The 20529-nt window shown below is 51.7% G+C and overlaps 5 protein-coding genes across 5 annotated transcripts; 3 read left to right on the top strand and 2 right to left on the bottom strand.

The window, feature by feature from the left end:
* Positions 1-35: 35 nt before the first annotated feature.
* On the bottom strand, positions 36-7368 carry hsp60 (chaperone ATPase HSP60; the record flags this gene model as incomplete). The annotated part of the gene is made up of 14 exons (XM_025591919.1): positions 36-926; positions 1055-1158; positions 1236-1363; positions 1429-1797; positions 1852-2469; positions 2522-2530; positions 2586-2754; positions 2823-3044; positions 3107-4206; positions 4271-4481; positions 4555-4627; positions 5478-6971; positions 7037-7178; positions 7258-7368. 14 exons carry the CDS (start codon positions 7366-7368, stop codon positions 511-513), a joined length of 5166 nt encoding a protein of 1721 aa, XP_025438192.1. The 3' UTR covers positions 36-510.
* A 383-nt stretch (positions 7369-7751) lies between these two features.
* On the bottom strand, positions 7752-9277 carry BO95DRAFT_485272 (uncharacterized protein). The gene has a single exon (XM_025590393.1). It carries the CDS (start codon positions 9219-9221, stop codon positions 8085-8087), a length of 1137 nt encoding a protein of 378 aa, XP_025438191.1. The 5' UTR covers positions 9222-9277; the 3' UTR covers positions 7752-8084.
* A 1070-nt stretch (positions 9278-10347) lies between these two features.
* On the top strand, positions 10348-10724 carry BO95DRAFT_372498 (ATP synthase subunit epsilon family protein; the record flags this gene model as incomplete). Its single annotated transcript, XM_025583006.1, has 3 exons — positions 10348-10379; positions 10457-10571; positions 10653-10724. The coding sequence occupies 3 exons, from the start codon at positions 10348-10350 to the stop codon at positions 10722-10724; spliced, it is 219 nt and encodes a 72-aa protein (XP_025438190.1).
* Positions 10725-11397: 673 nt separating this feature from the next.
* On the top strand, positions 11398-14037 carry BO95DRAFT_258614 (N-alpha-acetyltransferase 35, NatC auxiliary subunit). The gene is made up of 5 exons (XM_025581490.1): positions 11398-11624; positions 11692-12450; positions 12501-12758; positions 12816-12914; positions 12969-14037. Exons 1-5 carry the CDS (start codon positions 11487-11489, stop codon positions 13923-13925), a joined length of 2211 nt encoding a protein of 736 aa, XP_025438189.1. The 5' UTR covers positions 11398-11486; the 3' UTR covers positions 13926-14037.
* Positions 14038-16350: 2313 nt separating this feature from the next.
* On the top strand, positions 16351-18961 carry BO95DRAFT_505995 (cellobiose response regulator; the record flags this gene model as incomplete). Its single annotated transcript, XM_025591182.1, has 5 exons — positions 16351-17102; positions 17167-17426; positions 17476-17610; positions 17667-17757; positions 17816-18961. 5 exons carry the CDS (start codon positions 16351-16353, stop codon positions 18768-18770), a joined length of 2193 nt encoding a protein of 730 aa, XP_025438188.1. The 3' UTR covers positions 18771-18961.
* Between the last annotated feature and the right edge of the window lie 1568 nt (positions 18962-20529).

Here is a 20529-nt window from a genome sequence, read left to right as displayed (position 1 = left end):
AATTTATTGTTCCAAGTGTTGCTACATCTGGTTTCATTCTTCTTTGTCTTCCATTTCTGCATGGCGCTGAAAAAGGGTGGGCCAGTGATTTTGTGTTGGGTACAACACGGTTTTCTGATTTCATGTACAACATCATATATCCGATAGAGCGACCCAGAAAACTCCCCCCCTCTATATGTCTATACGAATCCTTGTGCGATGGCTATGGAGCCGAGTATATATTCAGAATTGTATAATGTCAAATTGACTGAATGAGGCGAAGATCTTTGGGTGCAGCCGCCCCATCACTGCAGGTGGTGGCGTGGCGTGGCGTGGCGTAACGACAAGTAGTGCTCTATCTATACATCTCTAGTAGTATGATATGGGTGAACAATGTCTCATAATACAGAAGGGAGCATACACGCTATGCAACTTAACCTCAGCACCACCTATCACCGACCCAGCCCAATCCAGTCCAACCCAACCCAACCCAAAACATCCTCCTCCTCATCGAAGATCTCATCTAGCAACTCAATCCCCCACCATTCCATTGCCATTGCCCGGAACCGCCACCGACAGCGCCGTTATCATCTTATCCTCATGGCGCAGCCAGAAGTCATCCTCCCCCGTATACCGCCGCTTCTGCCAATTATGATTCCGCCGATACCGCTGCAACCGGCCGCCGGCGCCGCCGAGCGACGAGCTCTCTTCGGCGGCGCTGTTGCTGTTGCTGTTGCTGCCGTTGCTGCCCAGCGTGGACAGGGAGGCCGACAGGTTCGTTGGCTGCGTGACCCTGCGCCACTGCAGCTGGGCGAGGGTGACGGGGGCGAAGAGGGAGTCGGCCAGGAGGTTGAGAACGAGTTTCTGGGCACGCCAGAGGGTTTCGCGGAGGCGCTCGTTGAAGGCGACGAGGAGGGCGATCAGGATTATCGCGAAGGAGGTTGGGCCTTTTTGGTCGTGTCAGTGGATGAGGTGACTATGGGAATCCTCCAAGCAAGCGAGCTGGGTGCTTGGGTAGGTGTGCCGAGGAACTATAGGCAGATGGAAAGAGGTAGTTTTGGAAGGGGGATGTTACCTGAGATGTAGAGCATTTGGCCCAGGGTGAGGTTTGTGGATTCCCCGCTCCACTCGCGGGCGTTGATGCCGAAGAGGGAGGTGAAAAAGGAGAGGGGGAGGAATCTGTGGTTATGTTCTCTTTCATTAGTAAAAGGTGCTATGGTTATATTTTTGGCTGGAATCTGATGCAAGTGACTGACATGATGGTGAAGATGGTGAATACCATCACGGATCGGGACTGATCTTGTGTAACCTCTGCTTCCCATCGAGCGAGACGAGATTCATCTACATTGGCTTGCTTCTGTTTGAGGTCGAGGAGGTTCTCGACCTGAGGATTGGGGGGTGGTTAGTGATGTCTTGCTTCATTTTTAAGGCGAAACCACACAAGCGTACCGCTTTCTGAGCGAGAGAAGCGTTCTCCCTCATCTCTAGGACTTGGTTGCGGTAGTCTTCGAGTCTGGATAACGAAGCTTCCATGAATACCTTCCCGTAACCTTTGTGCTCGAAGTAGCCGGACATTGTTTTGATGGTTGTGGCTTGCACGTCCAGAAGCTTGAGGATGGTTCCTAGCTCGTCGATGATGTCTCGTAGTTCCAGTAACGTGGAGAGGTCTTCGCGGTTGCGACTGGCTAGTTCATGGTCTCGTTCCTCTCGCTCTGCGGCCGACATGGGCTTTCCATCGGCGTTCTTGTTGAAATCTGCAGGGCGCGTGATGAAACCTCTGTTGCGAAAGCGTTTGAACGATTTCGTCATGGATTCGGTCTGAAGCGTGTGAGTTGTGTACGTGTCCCAAGAAGCGAACGGCCCAAAGCTTACCAGGATGCTGATGGACTCTTCGAAAATGCGGAGAATTTGCAGATCGCGATGCAACGTTCGATCAAGCAGAACAGTAGCTGCATGTAACACAATCAAGGCAGCAAGATCACCCGCTGTCTCGAAGCGTCTGGCCAAATCGCCATTCAACTCATTGTAGATGCTATTGTAAAGGTTCGATTGCTCATAGAGCTTTCCTTCGGCTGTAGTGGCTTCTTGATGAGGGAAGAATGTTACCACAGTCTTCTCGTCGACAATCCAAAGCCAAAGCTGATCGACCATGAGCACTTTTCCATCCATGAACGGGCCGTGTTTGTCCGAGTCGTCCTCGACGTGTAAGGCGCTGTTGAACTCGCTCAAGTTGACCTTTTTCTTCGTACGTTTCCACAGCATTTGATCGTCGTCTCGCGCTACTGTTGATCTAAGGTTGGGATACCCAAATTGGTCTAAAGTCCTGCGTATATGAATCGGAGGCTCATTGCCCAAGAGTTTCCAGATCAGCTTCGATTCTAGACTCGCCGTCGAAATACTGTGAGGCACAGGCCTAAACCTGCCCTGCTTGAGCCGTTCTTCAACCATTTTGCGTCGATGGACCAGATTCGAGTAAGTGTCCCAGTGAAGCTAAGCAATGATTAGAATGCAACAACAGGGCTCGGTGCCATGATGTACATACGTAAGGAACCTGGGCGGAAAATCCATCAGTGAGGGCCAGAAATCATGCAGGTGTTTTGACTTACATATAGTGCTAGTCTAGGGTCATGTTCTTCCTCTTGAGCACCCAAAGTTGTATGCGGTTCTTGCTTGAAATGGATGCAGGCCGGCCGCACGTAACGTGCATGTGGCTCTAAATGACGGGCTCTGATGAGGTTCGAGTACCAATGCTCTTCGTCCATGAGCTTCTCGAAGCTGGTGCCGGGCAAGTCATGCTTTAGCAGGGAGAATAAGATGTTTAAGTATACAATTCAAGAACTTACAAGGTCTTCTTATCTTGCTCGCGACAGGCCCGGGCTAGAATTGGAGGGACCCATCCGGTGTGCGTATAGGGCACATGGATCCAGAGAAGTTTCTCACTACCTGGTTCTGGTCGATCAAATCGAGGTATTCTCCGCGGCTTTTCAGCTCGTTCTTCGTCTTGTTTGTCTCTTGATAGCTTTGGCACTGGAAGGAAGGTTCTAAATTTGTTTGACGAGCCTGCTCTGAAATTGCGTATAAGCAGTTTTAGCGGTAAGCACGGCAAAAAAGCAAGGGGGAAACTCACGATAGATGCTTGAAAGCAGATATGTCATCATCGTTGGCATTGTCTGTCTCAGCTTCATGTTGAGTCTGTTCTATAGGGCTTTGCGAATCTGAGACCGGCTCTTGCCGCGCACCAAAGTAACCCTCGCCGAATGGCTCGGTGACATGTATTCGAGGAGAAAAGGATGCCATAAAGCTCCGACTTTCTCTCAGCGGTGGCCTTGACATAATAGGCTCAGATCTAGTCCTTTCAGTCATCCGTGCTGCAGTGGGATTCACAGTGCCATCAATTGACGATCGGACGTGCGCAGACGTGGGCCTACTATCGAAGCTGCTAATTGAAGAATCATCGAGAAGGCCAGCAGGAATACCACTTGTTTTTTGAAGTCGATCCTTGAGGCACGTCGATGGTCCAGATGCGAGATAGTCCTTCAGTGGTGCTTTTGTGGACCAAAGCTTGAGCGGTGTTTCGTCGCTGACGCCTCGAGCCGTGTCTTCAAAGAATCCACTGACCTGAATCATGACTTCCTGGTCCACATCCATGGGGGCATCGTTCATCTTAGACAGCATCACAGCCATAGAAATAGCTGACTGGAGCTCATTGATGAAGTTCAACCTTGTCGTTAGCTCTTGACCCCTGAAACAAGCGGTTCCAATATGATCGGCCGTCAAAGGAATGACCTTCTCGTGCTCAAAGTCCAATATTCCTGACCGAATCGAGGTAATGGGAACGTGCATTTCGACAGCAGTCCCTGTTTCGTGGTCAACGATGCTGATTTCGGAGTCAAGCGTCTCCAGAAAAGACCACAGCTTCATGTCTGCTGAGATAGACTTGAATTGACTCCAAAGGCGTATCAAATGGGGATGTCTTGGCCTGAAGATCTCTTGCATTCCGGGCGGAATATGGTGCTTCAGTCGCATCAGGTGGTGAACGCTGTTGGTGAATTCGGGTGCTGAGAGGTAGCTCGAGCCGAAATGTGGACTGGCCAAAAAGGCAATCCCATAACAACTTGACCATATTGATTCAATATTGGATGCTTTCTGACTCGCCGCGACAAGCGCTGATTTAGCAACCAGGCCACCAGTGCTATGGCAGATGAAAAAGATAGGCCGCCGTGGGCTCTGGGCATAGATAATCAGATCAGCTTCAATGTAGCCATCGAAGAAAGAGATACAGAATTCATACAGTCGCCTGGCGTTTCTGAAGTACTTGATTTAGCAACTTGTCCGCCAGGGATTCCAAGTCATCCTGCGGCCCCAATCTCCCATGATCAATTAGTATCACACGGGCATTTTGAATGTGTTTCGTCAGTTCGGAGTGAAGCCAAGGCGTGGCCGCCCCCTCATCGCTCCATGCCTTTTCTGGATCTGCGCCAATTGCTGGAACGGCGACAATACTAATTTCGTATTGATGTGTGAGAATGACCTCCTCGCGTAATGTGGAAACAGGGAAGATCGATGCTTGCTTACTCGACTGTTGTCTCGACTTGTGAACGCCGCTCATCGTTGGGAACTGCCATGATGCACTTCCCTTCTGGAAACACTGAAGGGTGGAGACATTGTGAAGCGCGAAGGAAGGATGCCTGCCGACCAGAGGGGGAATGAGGTCTTAAAAGCAGACGGAGCGACAATCACCATCATCTGACACAATGTTGACTCCTCCGGGGCAGGTGACTTGGCCCGGCTGAGTCCAAGAACTCACTAAGTGAACTATTCTATCAGCCTTGTCGTGCCCCTCAGCCTTATGACCAAATCCGGAACCCAACGAACTCCGAGACGAATATCGACAATAATACAGAGAATCATCGGCGCAGACTGATTCACGAAGTTTATCTCTAGTAAATTCCCGAAATCTCCAACAACGTGTCTGCGGAATTACACTATACCTACAAAGCAATATTTGAGAATAATAGAAACATATACGAGTCCACAACTGAATCGTTCTAACGAGGTTCTACAGTGATTGATCGGACACAAGGATTTTGAACGATTAAAGTATAATTGACGCAGTCACCACGACAGAGCTAACGGCCGTGGTGTTACACATAAAATACATGGTATGGTACACAGGACTCCGTGAGAACTTTTGTGTCCAAGATAGCGGAGTGGAGATGGTATGAGTATGGCATCCGATCCCAGTGGAGAAGAAAAGGAGGAAAAGGAGGATAGGATCGGATGTAAGATAGGAAGGAGGATTTAGACAAGACATGCGACACATTAAGAAAAAGAAAAGAAACAGAAACCATATATCAGGATATAACCCGGACTATGCAACAACACGCTTGAAGGAGAAACCTTTCAGAAACAAGGACGTAAGGTTTAAGGGTAGATAGGAGACGAGGATGGGGTAGCAGAAGCGGCAGAAGCAGCTTAGAACATGCCACCGCCCATACCGCCCATGCCGCCCATGCCACCCATGCCACCACCAGGGGCAGCAGGGCCCTTCTCCTCAGGGGCCTCAACAATGGCGACCTCGGTGGTACCGAGGAGGGAGGCGACACCGCTGGCGTCAACCAGGGAGGTGCGGACAACCTTGAGGGGGTCGACGATACCGGTGGCGATCATGTCGACGTACTCGCCCTTGGAGCTGTCGAAACCGCGGTTGAAGTCACCGGCGAACTCATCGGTGAGCTTGCCAACGATGACGCTGCCCTCGAGACCGGCGTTCTCGACAATGGTGCGAGCAGGGCGGGTGATGGCGTTCTTGATGATGCTGACACCGAGCTGCTGGTCGAAGTTGGCGGTCTTGACGTTGCCAAGGCCGTTGGCGGAGGCCTTGAGGAGAGCGGTACCACCGCCGGGGAGGATACCCTGCTCAACGGCGGCGCGGGTGGCGTTCAGGGCATCGACGACACGGTCCTTCTTCTCACCAACCTCAACCTCGGAGGCACCACCGACCTTGATGACGGCAACACCACCGGAGAGCTTGGCAAGACGCTCCTGAAGCTTCTCCTTCTCGTACTCAGAGGTACCTGGGTCGGCCATGACGCCACGGATCTGCTCGCAGCGCTGAGCGATGCTGTCCTTGCTACCCTCACCGTTGAGGATGATGGTGTCCTCCTTAGTGATGGTGATGGAGCCAGTGGATCCGAGCATGTCAGGGGTGAGCTTCTCAAGCTTGATGTCGAGCTCGTCAGTGAAGACGGTACCGTTGGTGAGGACGGCCAAGTCACCGAGGATGCTCTTGCGGTTGTCACCGAAGCCGGGAGCCTTGACGGCAGCAACCTGGAGCTGACCACGGAGCTTGTTCAGAATGCAGACGGCAAGAGCCTCGCCCTCAATGTCCTCAGCGATGATGACGAGGGGACGGCGGAGGGTGGTGGAGGCCTCAAGGGCAGGGATGATGTCCTGGACAGCGGAGATCTTCTTCTCGGAGAGCAGGATCAAGGGCTTCTCGAACTCGACCTTCTGGGCCTTGGTGTCGGTGATGAAGTAGGGGGAGGTGAAACCGCGGTCGAAGCGCATACCCTCGGTGATCTCAAGCTCGTCCTCAAGAGTCTTGCCCTCCTTGACGGTGATGACACCCTCCTTGCCAACACGCTCCATAGCGGTGGAGATGAGCTTACCGACGTGGGTGTCACCGTTGGCGGAGATGGTAGCGACCTGGGCGATCTCCTCACCAGTGGTGATGTCACGCTTGTTCTGCTGGAGGTAGTCGACGACGGCCTCGACGGCAGCCTGGATACCGCGGCGGAGATCCATGGGGTTGCAGCCAGCGGCAACGTTCTTGACGGTCTCGGAGAAGATAGCACGGGCGAGAACGGTGGCGGTGGTGGTACCGTCACCAGCAAGCTCGTTGGTCTTGGAGGCAACATCCTGAAGGAGGCGGGCACCGAGGTTCTCGAACTTGTCCTGAAGGGTGATGGCCTTGGCGACACTCACACCGTCTACACACGTTAGTACGGGGATGGTCTCCTTTGATCGAAAGTGAGAATGTAGGGCGATGGCTTACCCTTGGTGATCTTGGGAGAGCCGTAGGGAGACTCAATCAGGACATTGCGACCCTTAGGACCAAGAGTGGAGGTGACAGCCTTGGCAAGAGTGTCGACACCCTTGAGGAGCTGGGCACGAGCCTCAACGCCGAACTTGAGCTCCTACACGAAGTTAGCAAGGCTGCGGATTGACTCATCGGCATACACGGATCGGCATCTTGCTGAGGCGAGAGGAGCATACCTTGTGGGCGAAACGCTGCTGTTGCAGGTTAACACCGGAGGATCTGTAGAGGGGAGCGCGCTTAGAAGCAGCGGAAAGGACAGAAGTCCTGGAACCGAGAGCTCTCTGCATCTTGAGGAAGGGGGTGAATTAATAGACAGAAAACAGACAGAATAAGATAATGAGGTCAATCAAACAGAGTCAGCCCAGTCGGAACTCTCAGAGCAAGGACGGGTAATGAGGGAGAAGAGGTAGAGAAGAAAAGAGGAGGATGGGGAGAGATGAAAGAAGATGGAGATGAAGCCAAAGTCTCGAAAATTTTCCAGGCGGTTCTCGATCCCCGGATTGTCTTGGCTGGCAGAAGCTCCTAGAAGATCACGTGGCCACCGGGTATCCGAGGGAAATCGCCCGGCTCGTCGGATGTCACTGGCAGAACACTTGCCCGATGATCGGCTCTTGCTTACAAACGTACTGTAAGTTAAGTTAACTAGTCACTGTGGACTCGATCTACAAAAGAACTATCGTATTGAACATGCTGTCTTTTATTCATCAATAGCCAGTGATGTTTTTGGTAGCATTATTAAAACAGAACCATTGTCAACGTCAGAATCGTCGCCTGGGACTAAAGCTCGGAAAAAAGAAAGAAAAAAAAAGAATGCCCAGCAATCAGTGAAAGATGACTAGTAGAGAATAAGAAAAAACGAGGATCATTGCCAGAGACGAGCATGAAAAAATGTTGAGCTGTGCCTGGTTGTACGATAAGAAAGACACCAAGTCATTGAAGTCTCGCTACAAAAGGAGACATTGAAGTGCTGGTATGTCAAGAGCGTCATCCGGAGTGACAACAACTAGCCTACCAAATCATCGTCAAAGCCAAGCAAATGATCGAATTGCTGGTTTGTGTTACTCATATGGTTTCCAGAGAAATCGATATCCAGATCAGGATTGGAAAGCCCGTGGTAAACAGCATTGGGATATCCAAGAGTAGCGTCGTTGAACCAGAGGGTTGAGGGATGGTGTCCAGAATCACCAGGTTGTAAGTGCATATAGCTGTCCGCCGAGGACACAGCGTTCTGATAGAAAGTTTCAGATAGGTTGGCTGAGGGGGCTTGGCTCTGAATTGGGAACTGACTAGCCCCTGCAGGTTGCTGTTGCAATGTATAGCCCGATGCAATGAAAGCATCATTAGACGTCGAACCCAAGACAGGCTCCGAGGTGTCACCAGTAGAAGCTTGATTGGTATGTTTTGCATACTTGAGTACGATTATCTTCCTGGGTTGGTTATCTTTCGGGCCCCCCACCTGACGCTCGGGGGGTGAGCTCATGCTATTCGGGCAATCAAGAAACTCCGCGCCAGGGACCAAGAGACTGTCGTCTTCATCTTCTTCATCCGAGTCATACCCACCAGTATCGCGTTCTGATTTGACAATGGGCTTGCGCTTACGTCGGGCCCGTGAGCCGGCCGTGTTGGTTTTTTTCTTGCGTGACTTGGATGCTCTTCCCTCCACATAGTCTTCATCCGAAGATGAGTCTACGTCCGCGAGATCACTTGCTCCCGTCTCACCATTGTCCTTCGCTCCTGTGGTGACTCGCTGAGGCTTGCTGTCTGGCGTATTCTTGCCTGATGTCGCTTCAGTTGGTTTGCTCGGGGCACCAAGGCCGCCACGTCGCAGGGGCGGAGGCACAGGTTTGCCAGCAGCAACCCTACGGCTGCGAAGCTTTGCCAAGTGCTGGATGATAGCTCCCTCGGTGACATTGTGTCCCATGGTGCTGGCAACCTCGGTCCATGGAATCTTCACGGACTGGATGTTACAAACAGATTGTACAGTCAGGAGAAGAAGCTCGTTCAGGTTTTCTTCATTTGTTAGCTTATGGGTTGACAAGAAAATGAGTGTCGAAGGCAGAGAGAAAAAGGTATATATACCATCCCATCGTACCAGAACGCGTTTTTTTGGCCTGTTCGACGACTTGCGAGAGGAGCTCATTGTACCCTGTGCGAGCTCTCAATATACGCCTCATTCAAGGTCACAGATAGCACTTGAAAGCCAACGAGAGAACCAATACCGTTGTCTAGATCCAATCAGAACCTGCCTGGGCTTTTCTCGCCGATTGATTTCTGCGTGAGAATCACGTCAGTTAGCCCTCATATAATGAGATGCATGTAAAGGATAAGAAGTTATCGGTTACACGTCTGGAGAGAGAGAGAGAGAGAGAGATGTATTTTGCAGATTAGAAGTAGTCGATAGGACTCACTTACCAATGTAGATCCTGCAGATTTGAGATTAAGGAAGAGAGTGATATGAAAGAAGATAAAGAAGTAAGGTGAGCTTAGGTGAGTGAAAGCTCACTCATGAAACAGACAGGACCTGACCACAGATTACATGTTGAGCAAACGCACAACGATTGGAGCAGTGGTTAATATCAAAAAGTTTCCAGGGGAACACACTGCTCAAATTTTCAGGGCCCGCGTCTAAGACCCGCGTCTCATCTGATAACAACGATCTAATCACAATCTGTGATATTCCGTTTGTAAGCTCGTCTCGGCGATCCCAATGGAAGGTTATTCTTTTATGTAAGTGACCGGAGTGTTAAGGCTAATATGGATGATACCAATCTACGCAGGTCCACGGTTTCTGATGAGGTGACTGAGCTGCAGTGCAGCTCCCTAGTAACACATCAGTTTAAGAGGATAGCTACGATAACAGGCTCTACCCCGGTGCAACCTCCTCAGGCTTATTACATCCGGGTTTCGAGGAGCCCCTCAACACGAGAGATGCTAGGTTTCCAAGCTTCCACCTTATTCCAAGCATCTCAATTATGTTGGATGGCTCAAAAATTACATACCAAGAAAGACCGCGAGGCTGCATGTTCTTTGCTCTTAGCCCAGCCTGACTGTGTATAGTGTTACCCGATTTGGAAGTATACATTCACTCCAGTCCGGTCCACCCGCCCGTCAGCGTCATCCGGGATACGGTCAGGTGACGAGAAATGTCACGTGAGTCACATGACCCGAGTTCCCGATCCTCCGAACTCGACCGTCTGCAAAGCATCACAGAGAAAGCGATACCCTCTCCTTAAACCGAATCCCCTCATTCGTCTTCTACCGTCAAAATGGCATTCGCCTGGAAGTCCGCTGGTCTCACGTACGTTTCTAGTCACTCTACGTCCGCTTGCTCTCCCGACCATAGACCCTGACTAACGCGATGACCGACTTTTACAGCTACAACCGCTACCTGGCCGTCGCCGCTCGCGCCGTCCGCCGCTCCCTCAAGGACGGTCCTCGTGCTGCCGCTGAGCGCCGTGGTCAGATGGACCTGCGTTTCGCTAAGTGGGAGGTTCGTATCTGGACACCCTTCCGGTGGTTATCGGAGGTCAATGGCACAAAAGCATCCCGACTAACACACTCTTCAATCCAGAACGGCAAGCAGGGTGAAGTCAAGAACCTTGCTCAGGTCCAGGCCACCGCCGGCCAGGCTGAGTCGAAATAAATTATCTCTCCGCAAGAACAACTGTCTGAATACAAAGAATGAGCGCTGGGCAGAGGTTGATGAGGTCTCGGGAGGTACTCTGATGCAGGAATGGACTGGATCTCTGTAGCAATATTGGCCCGTTGACCAGGTATAAATAGAAAAGACTGTGTCCCTCCTGCTTTCATGGTTGATCAAAGTAAATTGCCTGTTGTGCTAAACGTAATGCTCGGGGGTCGTTTTTGTGGCATGGTCTTAAGAGCTCCTTCGGAACTCCTTCCTGCTCAACCGGTGCGGGCTTGCGTTCCCGCAAGTTTTGCCCTGTCCGCCCGACTCCCCGCCTCCCCTCGCCCGCTCTCCAGCATCCTCTCCGATCTCCACTGAAATCATTGAACCAACTATCCATGACCGGCTTCGGAAGTCTAGCAGCTGGCTGCAGATGATTGCTTACTTCCATGCTGCCAAATAACGAAGTAAGAGGCCCGACAATGCGGGTCGTTCCAGAGTCTGTTGTCCCGCGCGACATCACAGATGACTTCACAATCGCTGCTTCAAGTTAGCATCTCATCCCCGCTGGCCTTGCTTTTAAATCCTATACGTGGTGTACTGACGACTTTATCCCTTCTAAAATAGAACTTCGAACCGGTCAGCTGGTTAAAGATGAATGCTTTACGCTCTTCGAGGCCGTTGGCGCCCTTGAGGTTGGTTGCGACTCGATACTCAGCCATGCTGATAGTCTCGAACCTCAAACATCAAGACTGATATACTGTGGCTCCTCAGATCATGGACTCGAAGATGGATAGTGGCTACTTGGGCCCCGGAGAGAATCACGCACAGGCCCTTGAAGACGACTTCGACTTGATGCGGGAGCTGGCTCCGGAAGAGGTTCTGGGGATTATGGACGAGTTGTTGTGTCACGAGGTAGGTTTGACCTGGTCGTCTTACTCAAGGTGCAGCACGCGAACTAACCGAGTCAACGTAATGGCAGATGGCATGGCATATGGGTCACCCCCTTTCCCAGACCCTTTTCACTTCTATATACCTCGATAGGCTGCTATGGCCCGTACCGAAAACCCTCGAAAACGCGCATTTTGGCCGGGGACAGTCGCAAAGCAACAAGAAGGTTCCTGATATAGTGCATGTTGTCCTGCGTGCTTACTGCCTCGCGCTTGTGAAGTGTTGCGATTTTGTACATGCGCGAGTCACCACTGAGTACTATTTTGAGGTAGGTGTTGCCGTGCTCTGCTGGTTGAACATGGTTCTGACTCATAGTTTGCTTTCCTTCAAGGAGGAGGACTTCGTCACTCAATTGTATAATCGCACTCTACTATCACAATTCGACTCCAAACATTTTCATGATCTTTTGGACCACGCGATTCGCTGGGTTGACGAACACACGGATACGCTCGGTGAGAAGGTGGCGGAAGCCATTCGGGCTCGCTTGCTCTTCCGACGAGAGTTTCTCTGGGGACTGGAGCAGGATGTGGAAGTGATAGAGACACGATCGACAGCGCAGTTTCTGAGCTGTCTATCTCATCTGGACTTTCTAGGCAAGTCAGCTGTCCTAGGGAAAGAGGTGCCTGAATCCTTCAGTTGCAAAATCCAACGGAAGCTGGCTAGCACTGTTCCTCCTCGTCCAATGGTCAAGATTAGCTTTGAGGATGCGCTGGCGCATTTGAGAAGATTATGCCAGGATGCTGTTGATTTGCTCGAGATTCTTGACTACCGAGGGCCGTATAATTTGAAGGTGCGGAGAATTTGTTTCATTCTGATCGTAGTTGATGCTAACCTGCTTAGGTGGTCATCTGGACTCTGCTTTCGCGAAAGCCTCAGCCTTCCGTCTATATAAGATCTCTTGTTCAGTCCCTTATCGTCAGCAACAGGACGATACTTGGAGCGGTTCCCGTGAAGCAGTTCCTCTATGACGAACTGGAACAGATCGTTCTTCCGTCTAGTATACTTCTGCAAGCCAGTGCGGATGAGATCGAAGTGCCTTCGGATCCACGATTCCAGATAGCGCAGCACATGGATGTCTTCACGAAACGTTTCTCCCAGGTAAGTAAGCTGCAAAATGCATCTATCATGACCAGTGATTGAGCTAACCTGGTGCAGCCGTTTGTTGATACGTTCCGGAGTGCCTGCTTGAACCGCTGTCGTATCCGACGGACTGTCTGTCATACACTTGTTGACTGGGACAATTTGCAAATGGAAGTGAGTTCCCACTTTTCCCTTGTCGCGGCGGCTGGAGCCTAATCTCGTTCCTAGGCCGAAGATCTTGACGAGCAGCTTCGCACATTGAGCAATGAGCCCCCTTTGCAGCTAGCCAATGGCGATACCACTTACTCCTACCCCCTCAGCAGCTGGGCGTATCATCATAAATTGAGCCAATTCCGTCTGATCTTACAGCTCGGATTCGAGCTCTCTATTTACGCGCCTGAAGAACTACCTGGCATGTATTGGTACCTGTCCCACATTTGCTCTACCCACCTCGGTCACATCGATCGAATCAGGACCTTTACTGTGGCCACGGCGAAACGCAATTTGGCGGATCTGGCGGCTAAGCAGCGCGATGCCATCGAGCGCCATACCATCCTCCAGCGGTCTATTCAACTTCTTGAGAGGATGACTACACAGATTGTTGCTGTGGATGCATTTGCCATTTCTTTGCACGCGCTATACGTTCTTCTCGCTCGCCATCGAGTCCTGCCAACCACTTCTTCACCCCAGGCCTACTCCAGCGACCGGTTAAGGTACGAGATCCGCATGAAGCCCTTCCTCCAGATCACCTTACCGGAGCTGGTTCCTTACGACGAGTACCATCGGGAGGCGGTACTAGAAGGTGACAGCGATGATATCGTCTTAGAGCGTGCCGCTAAAGCCATTTCGGAAGCACGAAAGGCTTGGGAAGCCACGCTGGCCAACGGTGCATTCATGCGCGATTCCGATGAGAGGGATAGTCCCGCTCTCGCCATCGAGGAAGACTGGAAGCGAGACATTAAAGATACCATGCGGGCCTGTATCGGTGCCAGTATCGCGATCGAAACCGTCAAAAAGGCCTTGAAAGCACAAGCGGATTCGAGAAAACGCGAAGAACCCCAGGCGCCCCAGTCGGTTAATCTTCGGGTCACAATCCCGGAAGTCGGATCCAAAGCCCGCTGGCATGACTGGTGGGTTGTACCGCAGGTCTCCCCAGCGACCACGTCGGGGGCTTCCAAGACATGACGGAACCGCACCTACTACCAGGATGGTCCTTGTCAGCCATGCGTCCCGACAGGCCGGATCTGCTTGATCTGAACCCCACTCCGCAGGGTTCAGACCGTCTCCTTAGGCCGAAGGGATGTGAATGGACAGGCGTTTTCTGTCGATCTATCCATTTCTTTGTCTCGACTTCCCTACAAACTGACCTATAAATCTCAACCCGGGGCCAAACACCACGGGCACGCCAATGAGCGAACGGTTGTCGAGCTTATCCTTCGCTTCACGGTCTCGGACAAGCTTTATGTGGAGGCTTTTGATGCATCATGAAGTCATGCAATTAGTAGTCAAATTAAGCATAATGTGCAAGCGTGGGGTGTTGAGCAAGAGCCGGTGGGATTGCAACGACCATAGAACTTTTTTTTTCTCCCAACTAAATTGGAATAGAAATACCACGAATTCTCTCCAGAGCACGATCAACATTGTTTTTGCATTTGTACTCACTATTGTGATCCACCATCTACTCGTACGCATCAACGGATGGGCGAGGCAACCAACATTGTTACCCACTTGGTACCTCGGATCAGACCACGTCAGGGGTCAGCTGATCTGCCCTTACTCTCTCTTCTCTCCCCCAGGCTAGCACCGTGTCTGTCCAACTTAGCTTCTGATCTCGAACAACCTTCGACCATCCCGAATAATCTTTCACCCCTGGAGAACCGAAACCTGGCTGTCGGAACGAATCCGATCAGCGACCATGACCCCGCTGACACAACCTTATGCTTAAGTGAGCTTACCTGTAGCCACGAGCTAATTTAAGTGACCTATGGTTCAATTACTAAGTAATCAATAAGTTACTCGCTTATGCTTGGTTTTTTTGTTGGGACGATCTTAACAGTGAGATGAATATAGGATCCCGCGCCTGGTCCATGCTTATGCGATATTGATGTGGGGGGGGGGGGGGGGAAGGAGAAATCATGCAAGGCAACCACACATGTAGGTTGGTAGTGGCCGGCAGTGGCTATTAAGCCTGGAGGTACGTAGTAAATACTTTCCCTGACAGCTTCAATCCAATCTCATTCGTTGGACAAAAAAGCCGATGTCAGGACAAGAGAATTCAAGTCAGACTGTAGCCTCGAAGAAACAGTAGAAGACAGAGGATATGAGATATCGTATGCATTCCAGATCAATGTGCAGAAGAATATCAACACTATCAACACTAGTTGGGATACTAAAACCACGCCATCTCGGATGGGCGAGGTGGGGGAATGGCTGGGTCGCCGCTAAACCCGAAATCGACCAACCAACCCGGGCAGAATTCCAGCTTGATTACCTTCCCGCCGTACATTGTTGACTGCCACACACACACACACTCTCTCTCTCTCTCTCTCTCTTCCATTATGGTTCATTCCGCGTCTCACGCTTTCTGTCACTCTGTCACTCTGTCACTCTGCTCTAGCACGCTGCCTGTCTCTCTTCCTAATCTCTTTTACGGTCTTACCTACCTACGCTTCCTTATCCCCTCCCCTAAAGCCTATTTACTAGCGAACAATAGTTGGGGGAAACAAAACACCCTTGCACGAACCACTTAGCTAAGTATTAGTGATTTAGTCACATAAACTGACTAAAAAAAGGTAGCCACTACTGTTAACTTATCCAATCCATCCAGCCCATCCATTATTATCTATTCCCAGCTGAAATTAATTCAATTCATCATTTCCCCTCCAGCGTGTTTGCTGGCTACTACTCACTCATCTATTCCATCATTCCTTCCCCGGGCCCTTTTCTCCGTTCCCTCCCCCCTCCCCAAAAAAAGAAGATCGGCTCCTGCATCGATCTGAATATTATCCATTTATCCTCCACCACCACCACCACCACTAACTTACCACTTATCTTATTTTCACTCACCCTTACTCCCCACCGGTCGATACCTCGCCTGCTTCTAACATGTCACCTCAGCCTTGGTTGTGCCGGCTTGAACGCCATTGACTGGCTGTGCCTTGGCCCTTCATCGTCCTCCTCCCCCCTCTCCCCCGTGCGGAATTTTCCCTGCTCAGTTCGACGCTATCGTTACCTGTCGCGTTCGCTTCCCGACACCTCGGCCCTCCCACCCCCCCCCAACTCGATTCCATTCGCTATCAGCTCCCCTCGCGCGAATAGCACGTCTTCGATCCTCTCTCCCTCGCTCAGCATCCAAACCTCCATCCCACCTCCCATCCTCTCCGGCCTGTCAACTCTTCTTTCCTGCATCGCTATCCTTCGATCGAGTAACATAATATCTATTCTTGATGAGTGTGTATACCGTCGCAGTTTCACACACTAGACCTTCTTCGCCTGACCATCCTCATCCACTCGCCCGATCCTGACGTCTGCTCGGTTTCCCTGTCGAGTAGTGGGGTCTGTGAGTGAGTGAGTGTGAGAGAGAGCGCAAACGCGTGCCATTAACCGCAATATGCCTACGTATCCCATCCGCCGCAGGCCTCGCGAATGTAAAACTTGCCTTCCATGTCGTGCCAGCAAAGTTCGCTGTGATCGCAATGTGCCATGCAGCAACTGTGTCAAGCGCAATTTCACCTGCTCCTACGGCCGTCCTCCTCCCTCGGCGCCTAGGCCCGGAGGATCGCTCCTCGCCGACCAATACGGCCCCGCGACCGCCTCAACAACCACCACACCTCAATTTCTCCCTCCGTCCTCCCAACTCTCGTCCGGTCGCGATGCTCCCTACGGCCCCGACCCGGGTTCCACCGGATCGACTACCCAAGACGGCCTACCGGAAGTCGTGACTTTGTCTCAAGTGGAATGGGACGAAATCAACACCAAGATGCGGACCATGGAGGAGATCCTAGGCAGTTTGGACTCCTTGTTTCAATCCCATGGGGCGCGAAGAGCCACCGAACCCCGATTGGAGGTGTTCCCAGCGGAGGATGAGGTCTCTTCCACCTCGGAGGGGATTTTTGGTTCAACTACAATGAAGACTGGCTCCGTCCATATTGGGTCACGATCGGCATTGATCGACATCTTGGATAAGTCGAAGAACTCGGAGGATACGGCACAAGCGTTACCAAAGGAGGACCTTCTCGCGGAACTGGCCATGGGGAATGAATCCGCCGCGTATCCGTTCGTAGATCTTTGGTCGTCCGACCCTTATACATTCAACATCGCCGGCGTGTGTAGCGTGCTACCCGACGACGAACAATGCCGAAAGTAAGTCCCCGGCTCCTGTAACCCGTGTTGTGGGTTGAAATGACTGACGGGTCCGGCTACCTAGAATGTTGAGATTCTATATAGACGTTGGTTCCGTGCTTTATCCGGTGCTGCCGGATGTTGCAAGACTTGAGGACAATATGGAGCGCCTGTTGCGAGGCCGACAAGCTGTTGGTGGTGTATATCGACCGGATGCTAACGGTCTTGTTAAGCCGTTTGGCATGAGTGTATCCTTCCTGAGTCTTCTCTTTGCTGTTCTAGCCTCGGGCTGTCAATTGTCCGACTTACCAGGCAAGGAACGCGAATTGACCTCGTGGGTATATGGTTCGTACAGCCTCCACCTCTCTGCTGTGACATGACTGATCGACTATAGTATCATGTGCTTATCATTGCTTGCGCATGTTGAATTATGTATCTCAGCCGACCGTAGAAATCATCCAAATCTTGCTGGTCATTGGGAGCGTCCTCTCCTATAACATGAATGCAGGAGCCTCGTACACATTGCTTGGTGAGTGCTGTTTCTGCCGTGTCAACTGTTCGACGAAAGCTGATTGTGATTTGTAGGAATGACCGAGCGCATGTGTATGGTGCTGGGTCTGCATGTCGAGACTGCGGGTTATTCACGGGCTGTGCAAGCGGCACGGAGAAGAGTCTGGTAAGGCGTGGTTACCGATTTGCGAGAAACAGACAGCAATACTCACACATGAGAATAGGTGGGCGATGGCTTTTCAGAACAGCCATTTTTCCCTGGCGTACGATCGACCCTCTATCACCATGATCAGCCAGCCCGAGATTCCGTACGATCCCAAATCCATGCCCGGTCACCGGGGTTACTTCGAGACGCTGTGCCGCGTCATCTCCGTCATCCTCGAGATGTTGCGGAATCTCATGTTCACCCATCATAGCCACCTCCGGTACCATGAAATCCGGGAGTTCAAGCAACGTATTGAACGGATCCTGGCTGAGGCAGCACCACACCTGCGATTCGAAGAACGCTGTACCACGCTGGCGGAGCATATTGAGAGGACCGAGCTGCGACTGCATTCCTCGTATTTCATATCATTCATGTGCAGAGTATCACTGGATCCGGATGCACACATGGATGAGCAGCGGCGAGAGATTATCAAGGAAGATTGCTTGACCAATCTGAGCAACACGATCCAGGCATTCATTGAACTGCATTCGATCAACGCGCATGCGTCCCGCACATGGATTAGCCTGCAACGGACGATCGCGTCAGCTTTCCTCTTGGTCGCCAACAACAATGAGCGATTGCACCCGCACACGTGGGATCTTATCCAGAGACTGGAGGCGGTTTTGTCCGACCATGTGCATGGCGATGGCGAAGCTGATCGAAACAACCGTACTGATTCGGCGAAACATCTCGCCTCATCGCTCCGTGCCCTGCGGGAAGTCAGTGCCGCATTCCGTGCACACAGCAAGAAGCAGAACATGCTATCGGTCCCGGAAACTGCAACAACCACCCCGAACCTATCTCCGGCCACAGTCTTCGCTTCCCCGTCGCCGGCAGGGCTTGCCTCTGTGGCTGTTCCTGTTCCTGTTCCTCCGACCTATAGCGCGCCGCCCCAAGATGGACATATTGACAATATTCTCAACCGGGTTTCGGATGTAATGCTTTTCCCCAACATGAGTACGGGGAACGCTTGAGATAAATGGGCCACTACGCGAGTTTCACGAGAGTCTCGAGTAACCTGCAGCCAAATCTCCCCGTCGTGGGGCCATCCATTGATTCTGATCTGTCCCGTTTGGATAATCCCGTAAGTGGGCGCTCCCACGCCGTGGGGAAGCGATCGGTATGCCTGAGAATCAACCGATACTGATCATAATCGATCGGTCACAGAAGCAAGATTGATTGCTATGTGTCCATCGCGTCACTTGCCCCTGCTGTCTCACGGATCGAAGCCTTGGTGAGCATGAGCCGTGGGGATGGCATGTGTGTCTTCCATTCTGGCTGGAACCTGGGCGATTGCCTCGGAGAGGGTCCGCCAACTTGCGAGTACTTAGAGGGGCGGAGGAGGAAACTAGGAGGGAGGAGCGAGCCGGACATCGGCGGGTACTTGTAGTAATTTGAAGATAGCCAGCCCCCAGTCACGAGTATTTCCGTGCGGGAGGGCGTCCGTGTGCAGTGGCTAGTGGTCCCTTCCTTCCACTTTCTCCCCCTCCCACTTCGGTTCGTGTCTGCCTCCTGGACATTTGCATTGTGTTCCATGTTGTTTGTCGGTCTACCTTACCACTTTCTTAATTTTTCTTTTTCTTTTTCTTTTTCTTTTCCCCCTGTCCCTTTGTTTCAAGTACGGATCCGGGATTAGGCAGGCAGTGTCTGACCGGCCGAGTATTAACCGCTTCGGCCGAACTCAGAGATCATCGCCCGATGTCTGATTCCGACCAGAAGGAATGAACGACTGCAAACTTTGGAAGGAGATGTAGCTTGCGGTGCCAGGTGGAGCGAATTGGTTCTTAGAATCTCATCACCGTCTGCTGCAGGAAGAACTGGAATGCAGCCCTTCTCCCCCCTTTTTCTCCTCCCATCCCATTTTATCGAAGGGGGAATTTGTCTTGATTCATATCCTGCCAATAATTATGACAATCATTGCGACGATCAGTCCAAGGAGTTAGGGCGGTGCCACGGCGGTGCCGGCGACGGCGACGGCGACGGGTTTACCGTCCGCAAGAGGCCAACCGGCCGGGGACTGAGGCATTTTACTCGTACAGCACCTACCTAGTGACTGGACGCAGCATCTCACAACAATGACGGTCGGTGGTGGTGATGAAGATGAGTACGGAGGAGTCCGTGGTAGGGAATGTGTACAGACCAAGCGATGAGAAAGGGCTAGAGATGGCCCTCGCCTTTTGTCTCCATGATTATTCTTCTGAACTTCCACCTGCGGAGACATTCCCTCTTGTCTTCCACGTGCTCCAATCTATACTGGTACTCAGTACGGAGTACTTTGTGGGAAAAAGGAAGATGACTCAATTCCTACCGGCCGAAGCGGCCGCACGCTCCCCCCCCCCCCCACCCTCCTCGGAGACATCCGGCGATAACTCAAAGTAGTTTACCTCCGACCGAACCTTGAAGAATAGCTAGCTAGTTCAAAACGGTCGCAACGGTCGACCAACGCTCATCCCCTCATTCCTCAATTCTACCCTAGGTACTCCGTACCTAGACTTCGGACTAGTCCATTTCTTGTTGCACGGATGTTGTACGGTGGTTATCGCCGCGGGGTTGAGTTTCTTTCTTGGTATCTTGTCTCTATACTGATTGTCTCTATACTGAGTACAGCACTATTAGAGTTGAGGAGAGGGGGGGAGGGGGGGGGGGGGGTGCAACACTCGGAGATAAGTTGTCTCTGGCCGTTGGGTGCTTTTCTCGGATCCGAAGCTGTCTGCAGTGGCTGTCTGGCCTGAT

Source organism: Aspergillus brunneoviolaceus (genome assembly GCF_003184695.1).
Source record: "Aspergillus brunneoviolaceus CBS 621.78 unplaced genomic scaffold BO95scaffold_75, whole genome shotgun sequence".
Lineage (NCBI taxonomy): Eukaryota > Fungi > Ascomycota > Eurotiomycetes > Eurotiales > Aspergillaceae > Aspergillus > Aspergillus brunneoviolaceus.
This window is presented reverse-complemented; position numbering and strand designations above follow the sequence as displayed.